We start from the raw sequence: 23,983 nt of genomic DNA, 5'->3' as shown, positions 1-23,983 counted from the left end.
TGTGGGTTTGGAAGGTGCTGCCTAACGAGGCTTGGTGAGTTTCTGCACTGCATCTTGTAGATAGTACACACTGCTGCTACTGTGCATCAGTGGTGGAGGGAGTGGATATTTGTGGATGGGGTGCCAATCAAGTGAGTTGCTTTGTCCTGGATGGTGTCAAGCTTCTTGTTGCTGGAGCTGCACTCATCTAGGTGAATGGAAAGTATTCCATCACACTCCTGACTTGTGCCTTGTAAACCTGTAATAATCTTGTGCACCTTGATCAAATCTCCCCTCCAACTCCTTTGCTCCAAGGAGAACAGCCCCAGCTTCTCCAACCTAACCTTGTGGCCAAAACCCCCCACCTCTGCAACCATTCTGGTAAATCTCCTCTGCACCCGTCCAAGGACCCAAGCATCCTTCCTGAAGTGTGGTGACCAGAACCGAACCCAAACCTCTAGGGGCAGAACTTAGCCCTTGTCGGGCGGGCTCAGCGGGGATGGTTGGGAAACCAACCGGCAACCGCCGCCCATGATTGAAGCCGGAAGGGAAGTTCTCGCTGGCAGGCCAATTAAGGCCCACCCAGTGTGAAACGCGAGTGGCAGCGCTCAGCACTGCCTGTGCGAGCAGGATGAGTGCGGACTTCGCGCATGCGCGTGGGTGCGCACTTGAAAATCTCTCTGAGGCACAGAGCTGCCTCAGGGAGATGAAGAGTTTAAAATTATAATAATAAAAATTCGAAAAATGTTATAAAACATGTTCCCTCATGTGACTCTGTCACATGAGGTGAAATCTGAAAAATTTTATTTAATTTTTATTTGATGTTGGAAACTTCATCCCGCTCGTGGATGAGGTTTCCAAAAAAATGCAAAGGCCGCTTGGCCTTTTCACCTACCCGCCAACCATAAGGTTGGACGGGCAGCGAAAAATTATATCTAATTGATCCCTTAATGGGCCTTTTAATTATCAGTGGGCGTGCACCGACCAAAATATTGCACGTTGACATCGGGACGCTCGCCCAATGTCAACGTGCATCATTTTACGCTTGAGGGGGTCAGACGTGCACCCGCCCGCCAAGGTAAAAATTTTGTCCTAGTTGTGACCTAAGTAGAGCTTTATAAAGGTTCAGTGTAACTTCTTTGCTTTTGTACTCCCACACCTCCATTTATGAAGCTTAGGATCCCACATGCTTTGGTCTCTACTCTCTCAATATGTACTGCCAATTTCATAGACCTATGCACATGAATCCCCACTCTTTGGAACTGTGCTATTAAGCCCATATTGCCTTGCCCTATTCTTCTGATGAAATGCATCACCTCACTCTTCTCTGTATTATATTCCATTTACTACTTGTCTGCACATTCTGCAAGCTGATCGATGTCCTATTGCAGTTGCTTGGTATCATGCTCACTATCTGCTGTACCTCCAAATTTGGTAGCATCACAAATTTTAAAATGTATCTGTATGAACTGAGCCTTGGGGAACACCACCCTCTACCACCCATCAGTCTGAATAACACCCATTCATTATGGTTTGCTGTTTTCTGTCCTGAAGCCAAGTTTTTACTTAAGCTGACAATGAACCTCCTATTTCTTAAGCCTCAATTTTGGTGACCATCATTTTATGTGGTACTTTGTCAAAAGCTTTCTTAAAATTCATATAGACAACATCCACAGCATTCCCTTCTTCAACATTCTCTGTTATTTCTACAAAAGATTCAATTTGATTAGTTTTTTACCAATCCATGCTGGTTCTCCATAATTAACTCAAACCTCGCCAAGTGCCTGTTTATTTTCTTTCCCTGATTATTGTTTCTCATACCTTACCCACCATTGATTTTAAACTGACCAGCCTGTACTTACTAGGAATGCCCTTGCACCCTTTCTTAAATAAAGGCATCACATTTCATACCCTCCAACCCGTTGGTGCCTCCCCCATAAATTGAGGGAAGATTGGAAGATTATGACAAGCACTTCCACTATCTCCACTGCAACTTCCTTTAGCAACCTGAGATGCAAGTCACCTGGAAAAGCTGGTTTATCTTAAGCATGGCCAGACTTTCCAGTGCCTCCACCCTCTCAATTTTCACCCCATCCATTACCTCTACTATCTCCACTTCTACTGATATTTTCTCAGCATCCTCATCCCTAGTACACACCGATACAACATACTCATTAAGTATTCTAGCCTTGCCCTTCACCCCTAAACATATATCATCCTCTTTGTCCTGAATAGGATCCACCCCACCTCTTACTACCCATTTACTATTTACATGCTGGTAGAAGATTTTTGGGTTTCTTTGTACGTTAACTGTCATTCCATTCTCATATCCTCTCTTTGCCAGTCTTAATTTCCTCTTCAGTTTCCCTCGCAACTTATTGCGTTTGGCCTGGCTTTCGCTTGAATAATTCACCTAATATGCATGTTACACCCTCTTTTTTGTTTCATCATATCCTATATCTCCCTGGGCATACAAGGAGTCCTTTGGTTCCACTTCCTTCCCCTCTTGTCACTAACCTAGCCTGTAACCGAAACACCTCCTCCATCATAAGAACATAGGAAATAATAGGAGCAGGACCGTCTTCAATCCCTCGAGCCTGCTCCACCATTCAACTGGATCAAGGATGATCTTCTACCTCAACACCATGTTCCCACATGATCCCCATATCCCTTAATATAATTGATATTTAATATCTAGAAATCTATCCATCTCTGTTTTGAATGTACTCAATGACAGAGCCTCCAGAGTCCTCTGGGGTACAGAATTACAAAGATTCACCACCCTTTGGGTGGAGAAATTCCTCCTCATCTCAGTCCTAAATGGCCTGTCCCTTATTCTGAGACCATGTCCCTTGATTCTGGACTCCCAAGCCAGGGGTAACACTCTTCAAGCATCTACCCTGTCAAGCCTTAAAAGAACTTTGTCAATGAGACCACTTCTTATTCTTACACAGGCTGAGTCTCCTCAATATCTCTTTATAGGACAACCCTGCCATCCTAGGGATCAGTCTGGTGAACCTATGTTGTACTCCTTTGATGGCAAGTGTATCCTTCCTTAGGTAAGGAGACCAAAACTGTACACAATATTCCAGGGCCAGGATTTTCCCCTCGGCAATTTGGGGGTGGGGCCCGCTCACTGAGGGTAAAATGACGGGGGATGATGTCAGGAGGAATCCCTGACGTCACCCTGGGCCATTTAAATTTTAAGGAAGGGGGGCGGACAGCGAAATCAGCTGTCCGCTGGCCAACCTGTCAATGGCCAATTAAGGCCATTGACAGGCTCATTAAGATAGTTATATGCCCTGCCCGGCCAACCATAAGGCTGGCGGGCAGGCCAGGAACCTCAGTAGCCTGTAGATTATTAATGAAACTTCATTCACTGGTGGGATGAAGTTTCATTACCGTTTTGTAAAAATTTAATAAATTTTATGAGTTTGTTATCAACATGTCCCATCTCGTATGACATTGTCACATGAGGGGAACATGTTAATAATTTTAAAATGTCTCTATTTTTTGACTTTACTTACCTTTCACTAAACTCCCTGAGACAGGACTTTGCCTCAGGGAGCAGTGTGCTCTTTCGTGCGCATGCGCAAAAGAGCGCACTTTGACAGTTGGGGATTCCCTCCCCCCCCGGAAGAGGAAGTTTGTCGGACAGGCCGCTGGACAGGCCTTAATTGGCCTGCCCACTCAAAATGGCGGCGGGCCCTGTTTTGGCGACAGGGTTCAGCTGCCTGCCCGCCGCCGAGCCAGTAGGGCCTGCCCGCCAGCCAAGGGCTAAATTCTGCCCCAGGTGTGGGCTCACCAAGGCCCTACACAATTGCAGCAAGGCATCTTTACTCCTGTACTCAAATCCTCTTGCAATAAAGGCCAACATAACATTTGCCTTCCTAATTGCTTGCTGGACCTGCATGTTAGCTTTTTGCTACCAAAGTGCATAACTTCACATTTTTTCATATTATATTCCTTTTGCCATGTTCTTGTCCATTCACTTAGCTTGTCTAAATCCCCTTGAAGCCTTTTTCATCCTCCTTATAACTGACATTCACATCTAGTTTTGTGTCATCAACAAACTTAGAAATATTACATTTGGTCTCCACATCCAAATCACTGATACAGGTTGTGAATAGCTGGGGCCCAAATACTGATCCTTCTGGTGCCCGCTAGTCACAGCTTGCCAACCTGAGAATGACCTGTTTATTCCTACAATTTCTTTTCTGTCCATTAACTAATTCTCAATCCATACCAGTATCCAACACCACGTGTTCAAATGTTGCTTACTAACCTCCTGAATGAGACCTAATCAAAATCCTTCTGAAAATCCAAATACACCACAATCACAGGTATCCCTTTCTATTCTGCTAGTTACATCCTCAAAAAAACCCGAAACAAGTTTGTCAAACATGACTTTCCCTCCATAAATCCATGTTGACTCTGCCCAATCCTACCATTATTTCCTAAGTCTCCAGTTAGCACATCCTTTATAATAGCTTCAACCTTTTCCCTATTACAGATGTCACACTAATAGGTCTGTAGTTCCCCATTTCTCTCCCTCCTTTCTTAAATAATGGGTTTACATTTGTCATCTTCCATTTTGCAGGGACCATTCTAGAATGTAGAGTATTCTAGAAGATGAACACCAATACATTCACTATCTCCACAGCTATCTCTTTCAACACTCTGGGACGTAGATCATCAGGTCCAAGGAATTTATCAACTTTCAGTCCCATTAATCTCTCCAGTACTACTTTTTTACTCCCACTTATTCCTTTCAGTTCCTCATTTCTTGCTAGTTCCTAGGTTTTCTAGTATTCATTGGAGAGTTTTTGTATCTTCCTCTGTGATTTTTTTTAGTTTCTATCATTCCCTTATTTCCCATTATACATTCTCCCATCTCTGCCTTTTTGGGCCCACATTTATCTTTGACTATCTTTTTTTTTTACATACCAATCGAAACTTTTACAGTCCATTATTATGTTTCGTACTAGTTTACTTCCATATTCCATCTTCTCTTTCAGTTTCTTGGTTCTACTTTGCTGAATTCTATGAAGCTCCCAATCCTCAGGTTTATTACTTTTTTTGGCAACTCTACAAGCCTCTTCCTTTGATCTAATATTATCTCTAGTTTCTCTGAGGAGCCATGATTGGATCACCTTTTCTACTGGATTTCTGTGCCTCAAAAGGATGCAAATTTGGTGTAAACCATGTATTAATTCTTTAAGTGCTAGCCATTTCCTGTCTACTGCCATACTTTTTAATGTAGTTTCCCAATCTAACACAGTCAATTTTCCCTTCATACCTTCGTAGTTTCCTTTGTTTAGATTTAAGACCCTAGTTTCGGATTGAACAACATCACTTCAAAACTTAATGCACAACCATATTATGGTTACTCTTCCCTAGAGGCTCCTTTACAATGAGATTATTATTTGGCCTTTTCTCATTGCACAATACAGATCTAAAATAACCCATTCTCTCATTGGTTCCTCAACATACTGTTCCAGAAAACCATCTCGTATACATTCCTCCACAGTATTAGTGCTAATTAGGTTTACCCCGTTTATATGTAGATTGAAGTCCCATTGATTACTGTATTATCCTTGTTACATGCACTTCTAATTTCCTGATTTATACCATGCCCTTCATTACCACCATGTTTTTGCTGACCTATAAACAACTCCTACAAAAGTTTGCTGCCCCTTCCTGTTTCTTAGCTCCACCTAAACTGATTCCAGATCTTGATCTTGCAATCTAAGATACTCTCACATGAATGTTCTGATCCCACCCTTTAATAACATTGCTACCCCACCTCCTTTTCCTCTTTACCTATCCTTCATAAATGTCAAATACCCTTGAACATTCAGTTCCCAGCCTTGGTCACCATTCAGCCATGTCTCCATAACCACAATTAGATCATACATACCCATTTACTTCCACTTGCGCTGTTAATTCATCTACCTTGTTGCATATGTTGTGTGCATTCAGATAGAATCCCTTTTTAATTCTGTACTTTTATTATTTTTCAACCTTAAGCCTTATCTGCTGTTGCACTCATAAGTTTGTATTCTCTGTCCCTTCCTGCTACACTCTGATTATCAATTCCTTTATTGCTACTTTGGACTCTCGCCTTGTTCTCTTTCTTCCATCACCTGATCCCTCACCCCCACTATTTATTTTAAAACCCTCTCTACTGCTGTGGTTATACAACTTTCCAGAACACCGGTCCCAGTGTGGCTCAAGTGAAGACTGTCCCAATGTTACAGCTCCCACTTTCCCTAGTACTGGTGCCAGTGCTCCATGAATTAAAAAATTTTCCCATCCCTGATGTGTCACAGTGTCTGCAGCTCAGCCTCCAGCTCAATTACTCAGCCAAAGTTCCTCCAGCCACAGACACTTACAGTGAATGTGTTTGCCTTGGATTGCACAGGTGTCCATGAGTTCCCACATTCTGCAGCCACCACACATCACCTGCCCTGCCATCTTTTTAGTCTTTAATTAATTATTTTACTGATTACATTTTAATTAATGTCTCTGGTCCTGCCTATGCTTATATGCTTATTGTTTCAGTAAATGTTCTACTTACCCCAACTTAAATTCCTCAAGTTGGAAATGCTCACCAGCCAATCCAATAAGTTTTATTACTATTAGTAATTCTTACTACTACTAATAAAACTTAACAATTACTGAAATTGCAAGGGTTTTGAAAGATAAATGAAAAAAATACTCACCAACCAATCAACTACCTATTTTCCTGTGACATTGGACTTGATTTTTCTCAGAACACAGTCAGTCCTCTCTGAAGCCACTGACTGGATAGCTTTTGTAGATGCTGCTGTCTGTCCCCAGGCCCTCCTCTCTCCCGCTCTTATAGGTGCTGCTGTCTGTCTCCAGGTCCTCCTCTCTCCTGCTCTTTTAGATGCTGCTGTCTGTCTCCAGGTCCTCCTCTCTCAAGCTCTTTTAGGTGCTGCTGTCCATCTCTGGGTCCTCCTCTCTCCTGCATTTTTAGGTGCTGCTGTCTGCCTATAGAATGCCTCCAGTAGTGTGATCATATCCTTTTTGCTTCTCAACTCTAACCAAATGGATTCTGTTTTTGTTCCCTGAAGGACATGGAGCTGGATTGTCTCACATCCACCAGTTGAAGAATCAATGGAAAACCTGTGTCACTTCTGAGGGAGAGGCCCGACTGGAGTAAGTGCCTCACAGGATGAGGTCGAGAAAAGTGGGAGGTGAGGGGACCAGAGCTATCGGAGGCAAGGGCAGGGAGGTGGCTTTCTGTGGCCTGATGCCAGCCTATTCCCTCTTTCTAACACCACAATGTATTCCCAAAGCATACCAAAGTATCCTGAATGATGCACTGCACATGCTCAGATTACACAATTCAAATTGAGGTGAAAGTCACAAGTTCTGAGCAAAATTATCATACCTAATGCCAGGCTTTTAGTGAAACTTTAATGAATATATTAAAAGACACAAAAGTTAAATCAGTGAATAAATGTACTCACGTTATTTCAATTATGTTTTTTTTTACTTTGTAAAATCCTTATTTTTGACATTGGACCTACTAGTTAGAGGGAAAAAGAGGCAACTTAAAAATATTTTTAAAAATTATTTTAAAAAGATTATGGCAAGCTGACTGCCAGATTTTACAACCAGTGGGCCAAATTGCACGATCAGATTGACAGGCTTACATAGGTAAACCAATAAAAAAAACTCTAGATATTGGATGTATATTAGAAAACATTGTCATAAACTATGGTAAAAAAAAAGTAATAAGAAGTTACATGCTGCATACAGAAAATACACAAAGGTTATTTTATTATAAATTTATAAAGATGCTTCTAGCTACTGGGTTAGCAAGTTACTACTCGAGTACAATAGAATCCAGTTGTCGTGTTCAATTTGGCCAGTACTCTGATTAATGATTGTTCTATCTGGCTGGACATGGACATTCAGCTAATCCCCCACGTGTACTTGTGCTTATTTGCTTTGAAAGAAAGAAACAAACTTGCAACTTTGTTGCAAATATACAACCTTTCATGAGCTCAGGACATTTGAAAGCGTCTCACAGCCAATGAAGTACATTTGGGGTGAAGTCATTGGCCTAAAAAGTGGAACAGCAGCTACAAAGGCTCACAGCAAGTGTCCCACAAGCAGTAATGAAATTTGACCATTGACTTTAGTGCCAAATTAATACTGATCAAGACAATGGACGAATCCCCCATCTCGTCTTTGAATTATACCATGTGACCTGAAGAGACAGCTGGGGCCTTAAGATTCATCAGCATAAAACCGGTCAATACCAGCAATACAAAGTTAAATAAGTTTAACTAACAGGCTATGAACATTATATTGTCATAACAATGAAAAGCGGATTGCACCGTAAAAATTGTTTATAGGTACAAAGTGAAATGGACTCAAGTTCTAACAAACATTTTGAACAATATGCTAGTTTCTGAAAAAAATTATGGCCGGGATTTTCCGGCCCTGAAATCAGTGGGCATCATTGTGGGAGGCACGGGAAAATTTGGAGAGCTGTTGACTATTAACCGCTCTCCAAATTTTCCCATCTCACCCAGATGATGCCCGCCAGTTTCGGGGCCAGAAAATCTCATCCTATAAATGGTTTATTTTAAGTTTTGATAAAAGCATTGCTTCCTAAACTTCTAAACTGGGATTTGAAACAGAGGCAGTGGTCCCACCCACCACAGGAAAGTTAGGATTGAGCCTACCTCCGTCTGTCCTGGCAGTCATGATTGGATTTTACAGTTGTCAGGCAATTAGCTGCCTGAGGTCATGGCTTCCATCCCACTGAGGGAGGATGTCCAACTCTAATGCTAATCAGATGACTGGCAGCTCTTCAGTCCCAGCAGCACCACTTGGAGCAGTGTTCACTGCTGGGACTGCAGCCAGCCCCCAACCATACGAACATATGAATTAGGAGCAGGAGTAGGCCATTCGGCCCCATGAGACTGTTCCGCCATTCAATAAGATCATGGCTGATCTGATTGTGGCCTCAACTCCACAATCTGCCTACCCGTGACCTGGAGCAGTGATGGAGGCCAGAGAAGCGGGTGGGCTTGCTGAGGTCAGAGAGGCAGATGCCAGCTAGGGGAAGATGGTGACTGAAAAGTTGCCATTGAGGTGGTAGATAGATGGGTCAAGGGATGCTGATGAAGCAGGGGCTGCTCTTTCATGGGGAACCCTCCATGGGGCACAGGAATCCCCTACTCCCCGAAGCCCGCCGTAAGGCCGCTATGGTTTCCCTGGCAGACTCCGCAAATGGCGTGGCCCCATTGTGAGGTGGGGGGAGGGTGTAAAATTCTGGCCCTTATTTTCATCTAGAACTATGTGACTGACAAAGACAGAATACTTATGAAACTGAAATATCATGAAGTATTATGGATGGAGCTGATGTCTCACATTCTGCCAATGGCTATGTGGGCTAAGTCAATAATTCAGAGCATAGCAGCTTTGAAAAGGAGCTCATTTTTTCATTTGAAAATAATGTTTTTGAAACAAAAGGCTTTCATAATCTATATCAGGAAAAAGACAGCAGCACCGAATGGAAAAGCTGCTTGAAACATTCAAATAAGTCAACAGTAACATTTAGTTAGCATTTTTAAAGAAAATTCAATAGTGAAAATTTATCAAAATAAAATTGCACACAACTTCAGCTTGCAGACTTGAGCTACTCTTAAACAGCAAAGAAATGTGTTCAAATGACAACACTATTTGGTCAATTCTGTCTCAGGTGGGGAGCACAGAGCTAGGGAAGCCGGGGGTTTGTTGGGGGTGGGGTGGGTGGTATTGGGGGGGGTTAGTGTGGCAGTGGCAGCTCATTCTGTTTATTTAGCCACATGTTGTCATCAACATGTGGGAAGGTACAGTTATAACCACAATATGTTGAGAACCCAAATTCAGGAGGAAGTTGTGCATGCTGTTGTAAAATTCATTCAACTTCTCTGTCGCAGCAATGTGCCCAATATACCTAAATATACCCAAAACTTCTAAATGAAGTTGAAGGCATAAGAACGGCCGAGCTAGAAACACAGCCAGAACTAGAGCCTGCCAAGGCACACAACAGGCCTGAATTTGGTCTGGAAGCCATAAAATGACTATCTTTGTTTAGCAGTTTTAATTCAACAATGTATTCCTAGTATAAAAACAAAACATGTTGGGAAAACTCAGCAGTTCTAGTAGCATCTGTGGAGAGAGAAACAGAGTTAACATTTCAAAGAAGAGTCATACAGACTCAAAGCTGAGTTTTTCCAGCATTTTCTGTTTTTATTTCAGATTTCGAGTATCTGCAGTATTTTGCTTTTTATCTTAATGTATTCCTCGTTGTACAAACTCTTTCCATTTCAGCCTAAAATTGCAAAACTAGGTTTTTCTCAGGCCTTGTTCATTCTTTCTTTAAAAACAAATCATGTGAAGTAGCAGTTAACTCACCACTTGTAGTAAAGCAAGGTAACCAGCTCCGACATTGTCAAAGTTGATTTTTACGTTTTGCCATCGTGCGGTTTCATTAAGCTGAAGGCAATCAGTTATATTTTCAACAATGTTGATGGGGAATCTCTTTCCATCAGTTGTGTTGATACATTGGTAGTACCTTCCAGCGAAAAGATTCACGCCCATTATACTGAAAATGAGCCAGAATATCAGGCAGACAAGCAGCACATTCATGATGGAAGGAATTGCTCCAAGAAGTGCATTGACCACCACCTAATCATCCAACATTTGAGGAAAAACATGTTAGACAAATTATAAATGTCAGAATGAGAAAAGTTACATGGTAGTATAAGCAGAAAACATGATTTTTGTTAAAAGTACTTTCTGTAATTTGTCATTTATGCATGCAGCTGAAATAAGACTAATTGTGCAATGAAGATTCAATATATCATGGAACAAAAGAGATAAAATGAACACAAGTAAGGATATCAAAACAACATAAAGCAATTACAGAAAATTATTTAACCAAATGGTAATGCATGTATTGACAAAAGCAAAATAAAGCAAAAACCTTGTGGTGGGTCGATGATGTCACAGAATTTGATTACTGCAAAGAAAAAAATTTGCAAAATTATAAGTAAAATACGGACATCAAAATCAAAATAGTGAAAATACCGTGAAATTGGAAAATAAAATCAAGCAATGACAGGTCTTAGTTTTGGTAGATGTGAAACTAATGATGATCATTTTGGTAGCTTTACAGGACAACGATACTGCAAAGCATGGAACAATTTCATAAAATCAGCACTGTCTGCATGAAGCTTTGCTGCCTAGAGACAGATCAGGAACTTGAATGCAAAATTCACTTTTTTTGTCCATTAAAATCCGGTAGGTCCTGTCTACTGCCACACTCAATTTTCTGATATATTCTTCTAGGATGAAATCCGATGTCCACTCCCAACAGGCAAAAATTTAATGCTAGGAGCATTATTTGTAAAGCTTAACTTGTGGTATTCATTTAAGTTTCTTTCTCAAAACACTTCAAATGCTATTATATTCATTAGCTGGCCATTAGTTGAGGTTTCTCTTGGTTAAAATACACATTTCAAATTGCACCAAAAACTGTCATAAAACTAGAAATTGTAACAGATTTTAATGTTAATAATTTTCAGAAAGTACTGCAGCTAAACAAGGCCTAAAATGTTTTTTTGTGTTAAGTACGAAGTTCATTCTTCAAAACTTCATAAATAAGCAAATATATGATAGGTTTAATGTGTATTACATTATTATAATTTAACTATATATTACTGTTTTCTTCCAAATTAAAGTTCACTTAGCCTTCCTTCAGTCATCATACAGGTATCATTTTAAACAACTTTGCATCTGGAAATTCTTTGGGAACACTTTAGTGAAAAATTCATATGACTGAAAAGTTGGATAGAAGAGTATAAGTGAATTTTACATATCATGATACTGAATAGTTTGTAGCCATGTGTTGAGATATTGTAATGAAGCTCCCTATTAGGATAGTTTTGTAAGTTCCTCTATTTCATTGTTTTGAATCTAAATGCATCTTACACGCATGCAAAACTTGAGGCTTTGTTCCATCTTACCCTCATGCCTTCAAATCGTGACAAGGCCCTTAGAGGTCGCAAAGCTCTGAGTGTCCTAAGGGACTTAATAGCACCTAGTTCCGAGTAGCCCAAGGCATTAGCTACAAGGCTCACTAAGGAGACCTATACAAAAAAGGAAAAATAAAAAATTCCAAAAGGTTAATGTAGTTTGTAAGACAGTAAGATCTGGCATTTGTCATATGCTTCTCAGGAAGAATTAAAGCTGAAACAAAAACAAAAATACCTGGAAAAACTCAGCAGGTCTGGCAGCATCTGCGGAGAGGAGCACAGTTAACGTTTCAAGTCCGAATGACCCTTCTGGCAACCTGTTAAAGGGTCATTCGGACTCGAAACGTTAACTGTGCTCCTCTCCGCAGATGCTGCCAGACCTGCTGAGTTTTTCCAGGTATTTTTGTTTTTGTTTTGGATTTCCAGCATCCGCAGTTTTTTGCTTTTATCTTAGAATTAAAGCTGATCCATCTACATCAGCTGCATGAGCAATTTTTGTTCTTACAACATCATATTATATTTATGTACCTAGGCAACTGGAAGCATGGGCACCAATAGTGAATTAATTAAAATCAGGGGTCAAAAGGCCAGAATCAGATGAATGCAAATATCTTGGGGGGGTGTGGGCTGGAGGAAATCATAGAGGTAAGGAGGGATGAGACCATGGAGGGATTTTAAAACAAGGATGAGAATTTTAAAATTGAAACATTGCTTAAATGAGAATCAGTGTTGGTCAGTAAGCACAGAGGTGATGGGTAGACGGGATTTGGTGGAAGTAAGGGCACAGACAACAGAGTAAAGGCACAGGCAGCACAGCTTTGGATGACTGCAAGATTATGAAAGAATGTGGGAGGCTAGTCAGGTATGTGTTGGAATTGTCAAGCCTAGGTATGAATGAGGGTTTCAGCAGCATATGCACTGAGGCAGGGGCAGGGTTGGGTGGCAGTATGGAGGTGGAAATAGGCAGTCTTCGTTATGTGGTCAGAATCTCAGCTCGGGGTCAAATGTGACAACCAAGATTACAAACAGTCTAGTTCAGCCTCAGACAGTCATCATGGAGAGGGATGATGTCAGTGGCTAGGGAACAGAGTTTGTAGTGGGGATCAATGACAATGGTCTTCCCAATATTTAATTGGAGGAAATTTCTGCTCATCCAGTATTGGAAGTTGGATAGGCAGTCTGATAATTTAGCAACAGTGGAGCAGTTGAGAGAAGTGGTGGTGTCATCTGGGTGTCATCAGTGTAACGTGAAAATTAACGCTGTGTTTTCAGATGATGTGGCCGAGATGCAGCATGTAAATGAGAAATAGGAGGGGACCCAGGATAGATTCTTGGGGACACCAGAGGTAATGGTGCAGGGACAGGATGAGAAGCCAGTGCAAGTGATACTCTATGATTAGATAGATAAGAAAGGAACAACATGACAGCAGTCCCACCCAGCTGGATGACAGTGGAGAGACTCTGGGGAGCATGGTGTAGTCAACCATGTCATAGTTTGCATACAGGTTGAGAAATAAGAGAGATAGTTTACCTTAGTCACAGTCATATAAGGTGTAATTTGTGACTTTGAGAAGATTTGCTTTGCTACTTTGCCAGGGGTGGAAACTAATTGGGGAAATTCAAATATGGAGTTCTAAGAAAGTTGGAAGCTCTAAGTTAACAGAAATGAAAAGTAGCATGAAGAAGGATTGGTTTTATTCCACAGAAAAAAAAATGCATGATTCAAACAATAACTGAACCATGGTATTCAGTGTAGTATTTGATTGTCTAAAATTAGAGAATCCCTGTAACATTTAACTCTGTTCTGACTCTGCTTCTTAGAAGTACACAAACAGTAAAAAGTCATTGCTTGAAATTCCACATTATATCATGAACACAATCTAAATTAGAAGGACATATTTGCAAAATTGATCATAACACATGCATAAAAAATAAGAAAATTTAAAATATGATATTTATTTTGAATTAGTTCTACAGGCTTATAGTTTACATAGAATGTCCAAAAAATTACTTTAAATTTAAGAATCAAGGCATTGGTACCCCTTAAGTATGCACCTTATATTATTCAGAATAAACAGAGAATTTTCTTTGTAGAAAATGGTTTTTCACTTATCAAAGTGGGGGACATCACTGCTAATAATAGTGAATGGAACATTTTTCCACTTTTGCGACCAGTGTCAGCACCAAGCACTCTGAGGTAAACTGGAACATGGAAAGGAGCTCCCTATTATGCTATCATATAACTTCTTACTACTCTATTTCAACAAATCTCTTGAATCTCAGAACAGCAGTCATGACAGTATCTTGAGAAGTTTTAATTTTATACAGTGATCCTGAGTAATACGGCAGAAGGCATTATGTGTCAACTCTATCATTCGGTCACTTTGTAATATAGAATACCAACAACAACAGGAAATTCAGAATACATACATCAACAATGAGGAAGTCCAGCCAACACCAAGCATTAGTGAAATACTTCACAAAACCGTAAGCCACCCACTTCAACAACATTTCCAGAATGAAGATGTAGGTGAAAATTTTATCGGCATATTCGAGCATTGTCTTAATGGTCTGCCGTTGTTCAATGTAAATATCTTCAAAGGCCTAAAAATGAAATACCAGGTAAAAATGTTGATATTTTATGAAAAGATAATTTGAGCTTACTTCTTAGATTTTCCATCTCTTTTTCTTTGTTTCTTACTAACACACAAGCGCCATCAGTCTGTAGGTCAATCTAATCGAGACCATGATACTTTTCCACAGTTACTGCCAGTTTTACTTTCCTGTAGATCAGCAGGGTTGATCTTGGAACTCCATAACTATAAGCTGATTCGCATTCTAGCTGTATTGTGCAGCAAATGGCCTTTTGGTGTCTGAGTTATTAGTTGTAATTTAAATCAGATTGAATGACCTGGTTTATCAAGCCATCGAGCTGAGGAATCTTTAATTATAATTGCAATTTCTTTATTTGCCACTGACACCTCCATTAGACCCAATATTTATTTATTTGCTGTGCCATTACAATCTCTCTTTTGCCTTGAACCATCATTCCCTTGGTCATTTAATCACTCCTACCTTCAACCTTATTAAAAAACTTCCTTTCTGTTATTTTCTCCTTCTCCCCTTTTCCCCTAAGGCTTTTCTTGCTTATAAACTGCTAAATCTCTAACTTCTTCCAGTTGGAGTTCTGGAACCCCAACATCAGGAGCAAATGGGGGTACCAAGCTTGCCAACAGTGAAACTAGCAGAGTAAAAACAGAATTACCTGGAAAAACTCAGCAGGTCTGGCAGCATCGGCGGAGAAGAAAAGAGTTGACGTTTCGAGTCCTCATGGCCCTTCAGCAGAACTGAGTAAAGTTAGGAGAGGGGTGAAATATAAGCTGGTTTAAGGTGGGGGGTGGGGGTGGGGATTGGGGGGGGAGAAGTTGGGGGGTGGGGGGGTGCGTTGTAAGGACAAGCAAGCAGTGATAGGAGCAGATAATCAAAAGATGTCACAGACAAAAGGATCAAAGAGGTGTTGAAGGTGGTGATATTATCTAAGAAATGTGCTAATGAAGAATGGGTGGCAGGACACTCAAGGTACAGCTCTAGTGGGGGTGGGGTGGAAAGACTGACAGTTGCCGCCATTTCCGCCAACTCCAGCATGATGCCACCACCAAACACATCTTCCCTTCACCCCCCCTGGCGGCATTTCGTAGTGATCGTTCCCTCCGGGACACCCTTGTCCACTCCTCCATCACCCCCTACTCCTCAACCCACACCTATGGCACCTCCCCATGTCCACGCAGAAGATGCAACAGCTGCACCTTCACTTCCTCTCTCCTCACCGTCCAAGGGCCCAAACACTCCTTTCAAGTGAAGCAGCATTTCACTTGCATTTCCCCTAACTTAGTCTACTGCATTCGTTGCTCCCAATGCAGTCTCCTCTACATTGGAAAGACCAAACGCAAACTGGGCGACCGCTTTGCAGAACACCTGCGGTCTGTCCGCAAGAACAGGTGTTCTGCAAAGCCAAACCTCCCTGTCGCTTGCCATTTTAACACTCCACCCTGCTCTCTTGCCCACATGTCTGTCCTTGGCTTGCTGCATTGTTCCAATGAAGCCCAACGCAAACTGGAGGAACAGCACCTCATCTACCGACTAGGCACTTTACAGCCTTCCGGACTGAATATTGAATTCAACAACTTTAGATCTTAAACTCCCTCCTCCATCCCCACCCCCTTTCCGTTTCTTCCCCCTCCCTTTTGTTTTTTCCAATAATTTATATAGATTTTTCTTTTCCCACCTATTTCCATTATTTTTAAATCTATAACTGTAATACCCTGTCAGTCTTTCCACCCCACCCCCACTAGAGCTGTACCTTGAGTGTCCTGCCATCCATTCTTAATTAGCACATTTTCTTAGATAAGATCACCACCTTCAACACCTCTTTGATCCTTTTGTCTTTGACATCTTTTGATTATCTGCTCCTATCACTGCTTGCTTGTCCCTACAACCCCACCCGCCCCCCCCTCTCCCCCACCAACTTCTCTCCCGCCCCCCCTCCCCCCCTCCCCCTCACCAACTTCTCTCCCACCCCCCCTCCCCCCCACCAACTTCTCTCCCGCCCCCCCTCCCCCCCACCAACTTCTCTCCCGCCCCCCCTCCCCCCCACCAACTTCTCTCCCGCCCCCCCTCCCCCCCACCAACTTCTCTCCCGCCCCCCCCTCCCCCCCACCAACTTCTCTCCCGCCCCCCCTCCCCCCCTCCCCCCCACCAACTTCTCTCCCGCCCCCCTCCCCCTCACCAACTTCTCTCCCGCCCCCCCCTCCCCCCCACCAACTTCTCTCCCGCTCCCCCCTCCCTCCCACCAACTTCTCCCCCGCCCCCCCTCCCCCCCACCAACTTCTCTCCCGCCCCCCCTCCCCCCCACCAACTTCTCTCCCGCCCCCCCTCCCCCCCACCAACTTCTCTCCCGCCCCCCCTCCCCCCCACCAACTTCTCTCCCGCCCCCCCCTCCCCCCCACCAACCTCTCTCCCGCCCCCCCCTCCCCCCCACCAACCTCTCTCCCGCCCCCCCCTCCCCCCCTCCCCCCACCAACTTCTCTCCCGCCCCCCCCTCCCCCCCCCACCAACTTCTCTCCCGCCACCCCCTCCCCACCCCCCCCTCCCCCCCACCAACTTCTCTCCCGCCACCCCCTCCCCACCCCCCCCTCCCCCCCACCAACTTCTCTCCCGCCCCCCCCTCCCCCCCCCACCAACTTCTCTCCCGCCACCCCCTCCCCACCCCCCCCTCCCCCCCACCAACTTCTCTCCCGCCACCCCCTCCCCACCCCCCCCTCCCCCCCACCAACTTCTCTCCCGCCCCCCTCCCCCCCCCAACTTCTCTCCCGCCCAACCCCACCCACCCCCACCTTAAACCAGCTTATATTTCACCCCTCTCCTAACTTTACTCAGTTCTGCTGAAGGGTCATGAGGACTCGAAACGTCAACTCTTTTCTTCTCCGCCGATGCGGCCAGACCTGCTGAGTTTTTCCAGGTAATTCTGTTTTTGTTTTGGATTTCCAGCATCCGCAGTAGTTTTTTGTTTTAAACTAGCAGAGTACTCTTCCAGGAAGCAGCCTCCTAATTGGCCATCTCTGAGCTTGCCATCCAATTAAGGATGGCAGCTGGATTCTTCGTGCTGCCAGTCCAATCAGAGGGAAACATGGGCACTGCTGAGGTTGATTGGGACCAAGAGGGCACCTCAACATGAACACTGCATAGCAGTGACAAAATAATGAGGATTTAAGCCAGTAGGTCAATCAAGATGGAGGGGAAACCAGCCCACTGGATTGTTCTCATCTGCATATGCTGCCTTTCATATACGCAGCCCCCTCTTTGGGGCATGGTCCCACTAGCTTGCCGCAGGGCTGACTCTTCCAAAGAGTTGACGGCCCCCACACATGATAAGCAGCTGCTCTTCTGGATGCAAAACGCTGGCTATGCTACAAAAGTGCCCCTAATTGAGGACTTAACAATGATAATTGGCTTCCTACCTCCAGAGAGTGGGCAGTTGATCATCTTCTTAACCCTCCCCTGAAAAAACTCCCCAGTAGCAGGAATGTACCAAGGAGCTGTCTCGATACACTCCCTGCTATCCTCCACACCCATCTCCAAGCCTGCTACCATTGGGCTGGAAAAATACAGCCCATTAACTCTATTTCTCTCTCCACAGATTGTCAGTACTGCTAAATGTTGCCAGCATTTTCTGTTTTTATTTCAAATTTCTACCACTTGCAATATTTTTGTTTTGGCTGAAGGAATATTTGTAGTTTTGTACATTATGTAGATGAAATTCATAGGTTCTTTTAGTTTTTGAATTCTTAACTTTAATGGCTGTTTCTCTGTCAGAAAGAAACAGTATAACAGAATGTTAACTCTAATAATTATATAGAGGAACAATGAGTTCAAAGCTAGCCTGTACCTTAACCAAGTTCATTTCTGAGACAGCAAAGCAGACTCTCCCAGTTCCAGCAGTCCCCATTTATGTGCTCTTTTAATTAAACCAATAGAAAAAGGGGACAACTCAACAAAAGATCAAATGAACAAATAAAAGGGGCAGCCCCTTAAAGGGAAACTGCAACAAAAAGACAGAGCACAAAGGAAACTTACAAGGAGCAAACCAAAATATGACTTTCAAGGTCAATAACACATCCCAGTTCCCACCAGGCCTCAATCATACCAGCAGACACCATGTGCTCCCTCTCTAAGGGCACCTAGCCACAAACATAGCCTCAGAAATGAAGCATTACAGGGAACCAGCAGTTTGAACACTTCCTTAAAGTGCATTAAGTCATGTGAAATCTAGGCAGTAGTGGGAACCAAGCCTGCACCTACAGGGACTCTGAAACTCAAGTCCAGTACCTTAGACTGCTCAGCTACACTCCCACACCCCCAATCCCCATTGATAGGTAGTCTAATACCCATCATCTGTTTAACAATGCAATTGCCACTAAACCTTTACAATGAAATTGCCATTTAACAAAGTGATTGCCATTGGACTGTAGAAAGTAATTAATAAGACTGACATAATATTGCTTTACATTTTTAGCATTTACAACTTTCCTCACACAACTGTAATATGCACACTTGGAATTGTATACTAAATGTGCAAAAAATGTTTAAATTGTAAATGTCAAATCCTACTCACCAGGGCACCACTGCTGAGAAGAATCATGAAAATAATGAATGTCTCAAACCAATTGTGTTCCACTATTCTGTAGCAGGTTTTTCGGAGGTTCCACCATGATTTGCCCTTGCCCTCTTCTATGTTGATATAGCAGAATGGGAACTTTTGCACACATCCTGAAAATAGGATAGAAATTAATGCCCATGCCAAGCCTACTAAAAATATGATTCATATTTGTTGCAAGAAAGGAAGGCATTTCATGAACACTTCCATTTAATTCACAAGTGTGATCCTGAGTTTCTGGTCACTTGTCACGTTAATTCTCCATCCCTTTCCGACCCTGATCACTGTCCTCAGCATCCAACACTGTTAAAGTGAAGCTCAATTTGTCAAAAAGGAAATTTACAACCTTTCAACCTCAATACTGAATTCAACAACTTCAGAACAGAACCGTTGTTCCTATTTTCTTGTTGAAGAGCCGTGGGCAATGGTTCTGCAGTTGCCATTCACTCCTTTGGATCAATTTTTGCTTTATTTATTAACTGATTAAAACCCATTTTTTCCTTGCACCGTCATCCATTTTTTATTCAATCATTCCTGCCTTCAACCCTATTATAGATCTTCCCTCTTGTTCTTTCCTCTGCCTACCTTTTTGCCTGCTTCTGTACTTTCTTATAAACTGTTAAATCTCTAACTTCTTTCAGTTCTGATGAAAGGTTATTGACCTGAAACATTAGCTGGTTGCTCTCTCCACAGTTGCTGTCAGATCTGCTGAGTATTTTCAGAATTTCCTGTTCTTATTTCAAGTTTCGACCACTTGCAATATTTTGTTTTTGTTGAAGAAATATTTTTAGTCCTGTACATTGTGCATAGACAAAATTCAGAGGTTCCCTAATTCTTTAGTTCTTAACTTTAATGGCTGTTTCTCTGTCATAAAAAGTAACAGAATATTGCTTTCAATTTTCAGCACTTACAATTTATACTGTTCTTTGAAAAGCTTGTAATAGGCAAAGATAAGGTCTGCCTTCATTCATTACTACACGAATAAGGAATGCAAGATCACAAGTTCATAAAATATTGCAAGTCTGTTCAGAACTTTACTCTTTAATTTAAATGCTTTCCCATGTCTTCTAAACACTTAAGCAAAAAAAAAAAGGACTTATTCCAACAAATCATTGTGTAAGTGGGAGTTATTCCAAAAAGGAAAAAATAAATGAATCATATTCAATCCGATGGTGCAAACCATTTTAAGTAGAAATGATCAAATGTATCATCACTTACAAGATGAATACAATAAATACATATTAGCAGTTTTACACTGACTCACTGAATTTTGCTTTAATTTTCATATTAGCTGCATGTATGTTTACTCATCACTATCATTAGTCACCATTTTTACCCCAGATACACAGCTGCATAATGTCACTAACTTGACAAACTGTAACCAGAACCTTGTTGCAGATATTGAAAAAAGTGCTGAACCCGCCTGAGATAAAATTCTTTCATTCTTCTCCCATTGTTGTACTGCATGAATAAGACACACAGGGCATATATATTATTCTCAGACAATTGCTGGCTGTTTACATTCAGGCCAGCAAAGCAAACAAGGCTTGACATTTCCTTTCCGGATATCAGCATAAAAGTGCATCTGTCTGAAATTCCTTTCTGGTATTTTTGAGGAGGCATTGACCTGTTTAAAATAAATTGATTTATACTTTTGCTGAAATAATGGGGAGGCAAATTTTAGTTGGTTATATAAAGTGTTTGTATGCTAATATCCAATAACATAATTTCAGGGCCTGATTTTTTTTAATGCAGGTTCTTTCATTCTGATGGCTTTCCTGCTATTCACGTAGTTTAAGAAAAGCACAGTACTTGCACTTGCAGCATTTTCTTTCTGCCTGAAGGGATAGTAGAGACAGGAACCCTCAACTCATTTAAAAGGTGTCTTGATATGCACCTCAAGTGCCATAACTTGCAGAGCTACGGAGCAAATGCTGGAAAATGTGATTAGCCTGGGTGGCTCGTTTCCCAGCTGGCGCAGGCACGATGGGCCAAGTAGCCTCTTATTGTGCTGTGAACGTTCTATGATTCTATTATGAAAACTGCAAATGTAATACTGTTACCCTCATCAATGCCTTCATCCTGTATAAAAATGAAATATATAGAATTTGAATTAGAAGCTTGACAGGAATGTAAATATGTTGCAATTGCAGCATTCTGCGTTAGACAGATACAGGGTCTGGTCTCCACAAGAGACCATGTCAGTCTTGAACCTAAGGATATCCTCCATTTTGTTGTATGACAACTTTCACTGTGCTAAGTGGGATAAACTAAGAACATATTTAGTAGCTCAAAGCTGAACATCCCTCAGGCACTGTGGATCAGCATCAGCAGCAGAATTGTATCCCAGAATTGTATCCCAAACCTCATGGACCAGCATACCCCTTACTCCTCCATCACCATCAAGCCAGATGTCAAACCCCTGGTTTGCTGAGGACTGCAGTAAAGCATTCCCTGAGCAGCACTAGATGCCCCTGAAAATAAGGTGCCAACCCAGTGAAACTACAACATAGGAAAACATGCGTGCTAAACAGTAGGAGCAGCATTTTACAGCCAGAGCTAACCAATCCCACAACCAGCATCAGGTCAAAGCTCTGCAGTCCTGCTACATGCAGTTGCGAATGCTGGTGGACAATTAATCAACGGACGGGAGAAGGAGGAGCTGTGAACATGTCCATCCTAAATAATGGTGAAGCCTAGCATATGAGTGAAAAAATAGAAGGCTGAAGTGTTCTCAACTATCTTCAGCCACAAGTGACAAATGGCTGATCCTTCCTGGTCTTCATCTGAGGTCCCACCATCACAGATGCCAGCATTCAGCCAATTAAATTCATCCCACATTGCATCAAGAAATGGCTGAGGGCATTAGACAACAAAGACTATAAGCCCCAACAATATTTTGGATGTGTACTTATTATGTGCTCCAGAACTAAAATTTTCCAGATATTTCCTGGCCACAAAAGGCAGAAGAAATCCAGCTGGGACAACTACCATTCTATCCTCTTCCTCCTAATCGTCAACAAAGTGATAGAAGGAATAGTCAACAGTGCTATTAAATTCTCTCTAATGTTCAGGTTTGTTCCACCAGAACTATTCATTTCCAGTCTTCATTGTACAAAAATGTAGCCAATGATATAATACTATCCTGTTGTGATGTGATCCAAGTAGGCTAGCAGAATAGGCAGAGAAGTGGCAGATGGAATATAATACAGAAAAGTGTGCAGTAATGTATTTTGGCAGAAGGAATGGGGAGAGTAACATGGACTAAACAAAACAGTTCTGAAGTGTGTGCAGTGAAAGAGAGAACTGGGGGTTCATGTGTATAGATCTTTGAAGGTAGCAGGATATGTTGAGAGAGTAGTTGGCAAAGCATATATGATCTTGGGCTTCATAAATAGAAGTATTGAGTACAAAAGCAGGGATATTATGCTAAGCAGATGTTTCCTCCAATTAAATATTGGGAAGACTGGAACCATTGTTTTCAGTCTCTGCTCCAAACTCCATTCCCTAACTACCGACTTCATCTCTCTGGCAATAGTCTGAGATTAAGTCAGCCTGTTCACAACCTTGGTGTTACATTCGATCCCAAGATGAGCTTCCAGTCTCATACTCATGCCATCACTAAGACTGCTCATTTCCACCTCTGTAACATCGCCCAACTTCACCCCATCTCAGCTCATCTGCTGTTAAAATCCTCATTTATATCTTTGTTACCTCTAGTCTCGATCATGCCAACACACTCCTGGCTTGTCTCCCACATTCTACAAATGGTCAACCAAAACTCTGTTGCCCATGTTGTCATTCGCACTAAATCCTGTACTCCTTTCATCTCTGTGCTTGCTGACCTACATTAGCTCCTAGTTTAACAACGTTTTGATTTTAAAATTCTTATCCTTGTTTTTAAATCTCTCCATGGCCTTGGGGTTGTTCTCCTTGGAGCAAAGAAGATTGAGGGGGGATTCGATAAAGGTTTACAAGATTAAGACAGGTTTAGATAAAGTAGTCAAAGAAAAATTGTTCCCATTTGTTGCTGGTACAAGCACTGGGGACAGAGATTTACAGCTTTCAACAAGAGATGCAGGGGGGATAAGTGGAAAAACTTTATTATGCAGCAAGTGGTAATGAGCTGGAACTCACAACACAAGGGGAGTAGAAGCTGAGATGATGAATGATTTAAAATGAAAATTGGGTGGGCACTTGAGAGAAATAAGCTTGCAGGGCTACGGGGATAGAACAGGGGGATGTGGCTGGCTGGATTGCTCTACAGAAAGCTGACATGGACTCGATGGGATGAACGGCCCTCAATGGTGTCATGACTTTAAGACTCTAATTGTGTCTTTCTCACATCTGCTTCTTTAATCTTTCTGAATGCAGATGGAAAAACCACATGGAAAGACAAAATGATATATGAATCATTAAGCTGTTGTATCCCACAGCAAGTGAGCATGCATAACAACAGCTTTGCCAAACTCAATTAGCTCAATCAGTACAACTTGTCTGCAGTTCTCTGCACAGCAATATCACCTTATTTGTTTAAACGATAGTATAGCTCCATTGGCCCAATATCTATGGTGCTGTTTCGAGTGCAAAATATCACCTGAGGCATGAGTGCACACTTCTGGCACGGGCCATGTTTGACAGACATTTGGTACGGGCGTGAGTGCAACAGCAGGGAACATGGCCTGGAAATGTGTAGAGTCTAAAGATCAGACAACATGTAACA

General features: G+C 42.2%; 1 protein-coding gene across 2 annotated transcripts in view; it reads right to left on the bottom strand.

The window, feature by feature from the left end:
- The window catches only part of scn1laa (sodium channel, voltage-gated, type I-like, alpha), a 246,724-nt gene that overhangs the window by 51,847 nt on the left and 170,894 nt on the right, over positions 1-23,983 (bottom strand). For both annotated transcript variants that reach the window (XM_078552303.1, XM_078552304.1), the window contains 4 exons: positions 19,219-19,373; positions 14,478-14,651; positions 12,039-12,161; positions 10,426-10,698 (listed from right to left, as the gene is read on the bottom strand). In XM_078552303.1, the coding sequence (XP_078408429.1) occupies positions 10,426-10,698; positions 12,039-12,161; positions 14,478-14,651; positions 19,219-19,373 (725 nt within the window). The remainder of the gene's footprint in view (positions 1-10,425; positions 10,699-12,038; positions 12,162-14,477; positions 14,652-19,218; positions 19,374-23,983) is intronic.

The sequence above is a fragment of the Cetorhinus maximus genome, chromosome 11 (genome assembly GCF_964194155.1).
Source record: "Cetorhinus maximus chromosome 11, sCetMax3.hap1.1, whole genome shotgun sequence".
NCBI classification, from domain to species: Eukaryota; Metazoa; Chordata; class Chondrichthyes; order Lamniformes; family Cetorhinidae; genus Cetorhinus; species Cetorhinus maximus.
The sequence above is the reverse complement of the archived record's forward strand: the minus strand, read 5'-3'. Positions and strand labels throughout refer to the sequence as shown.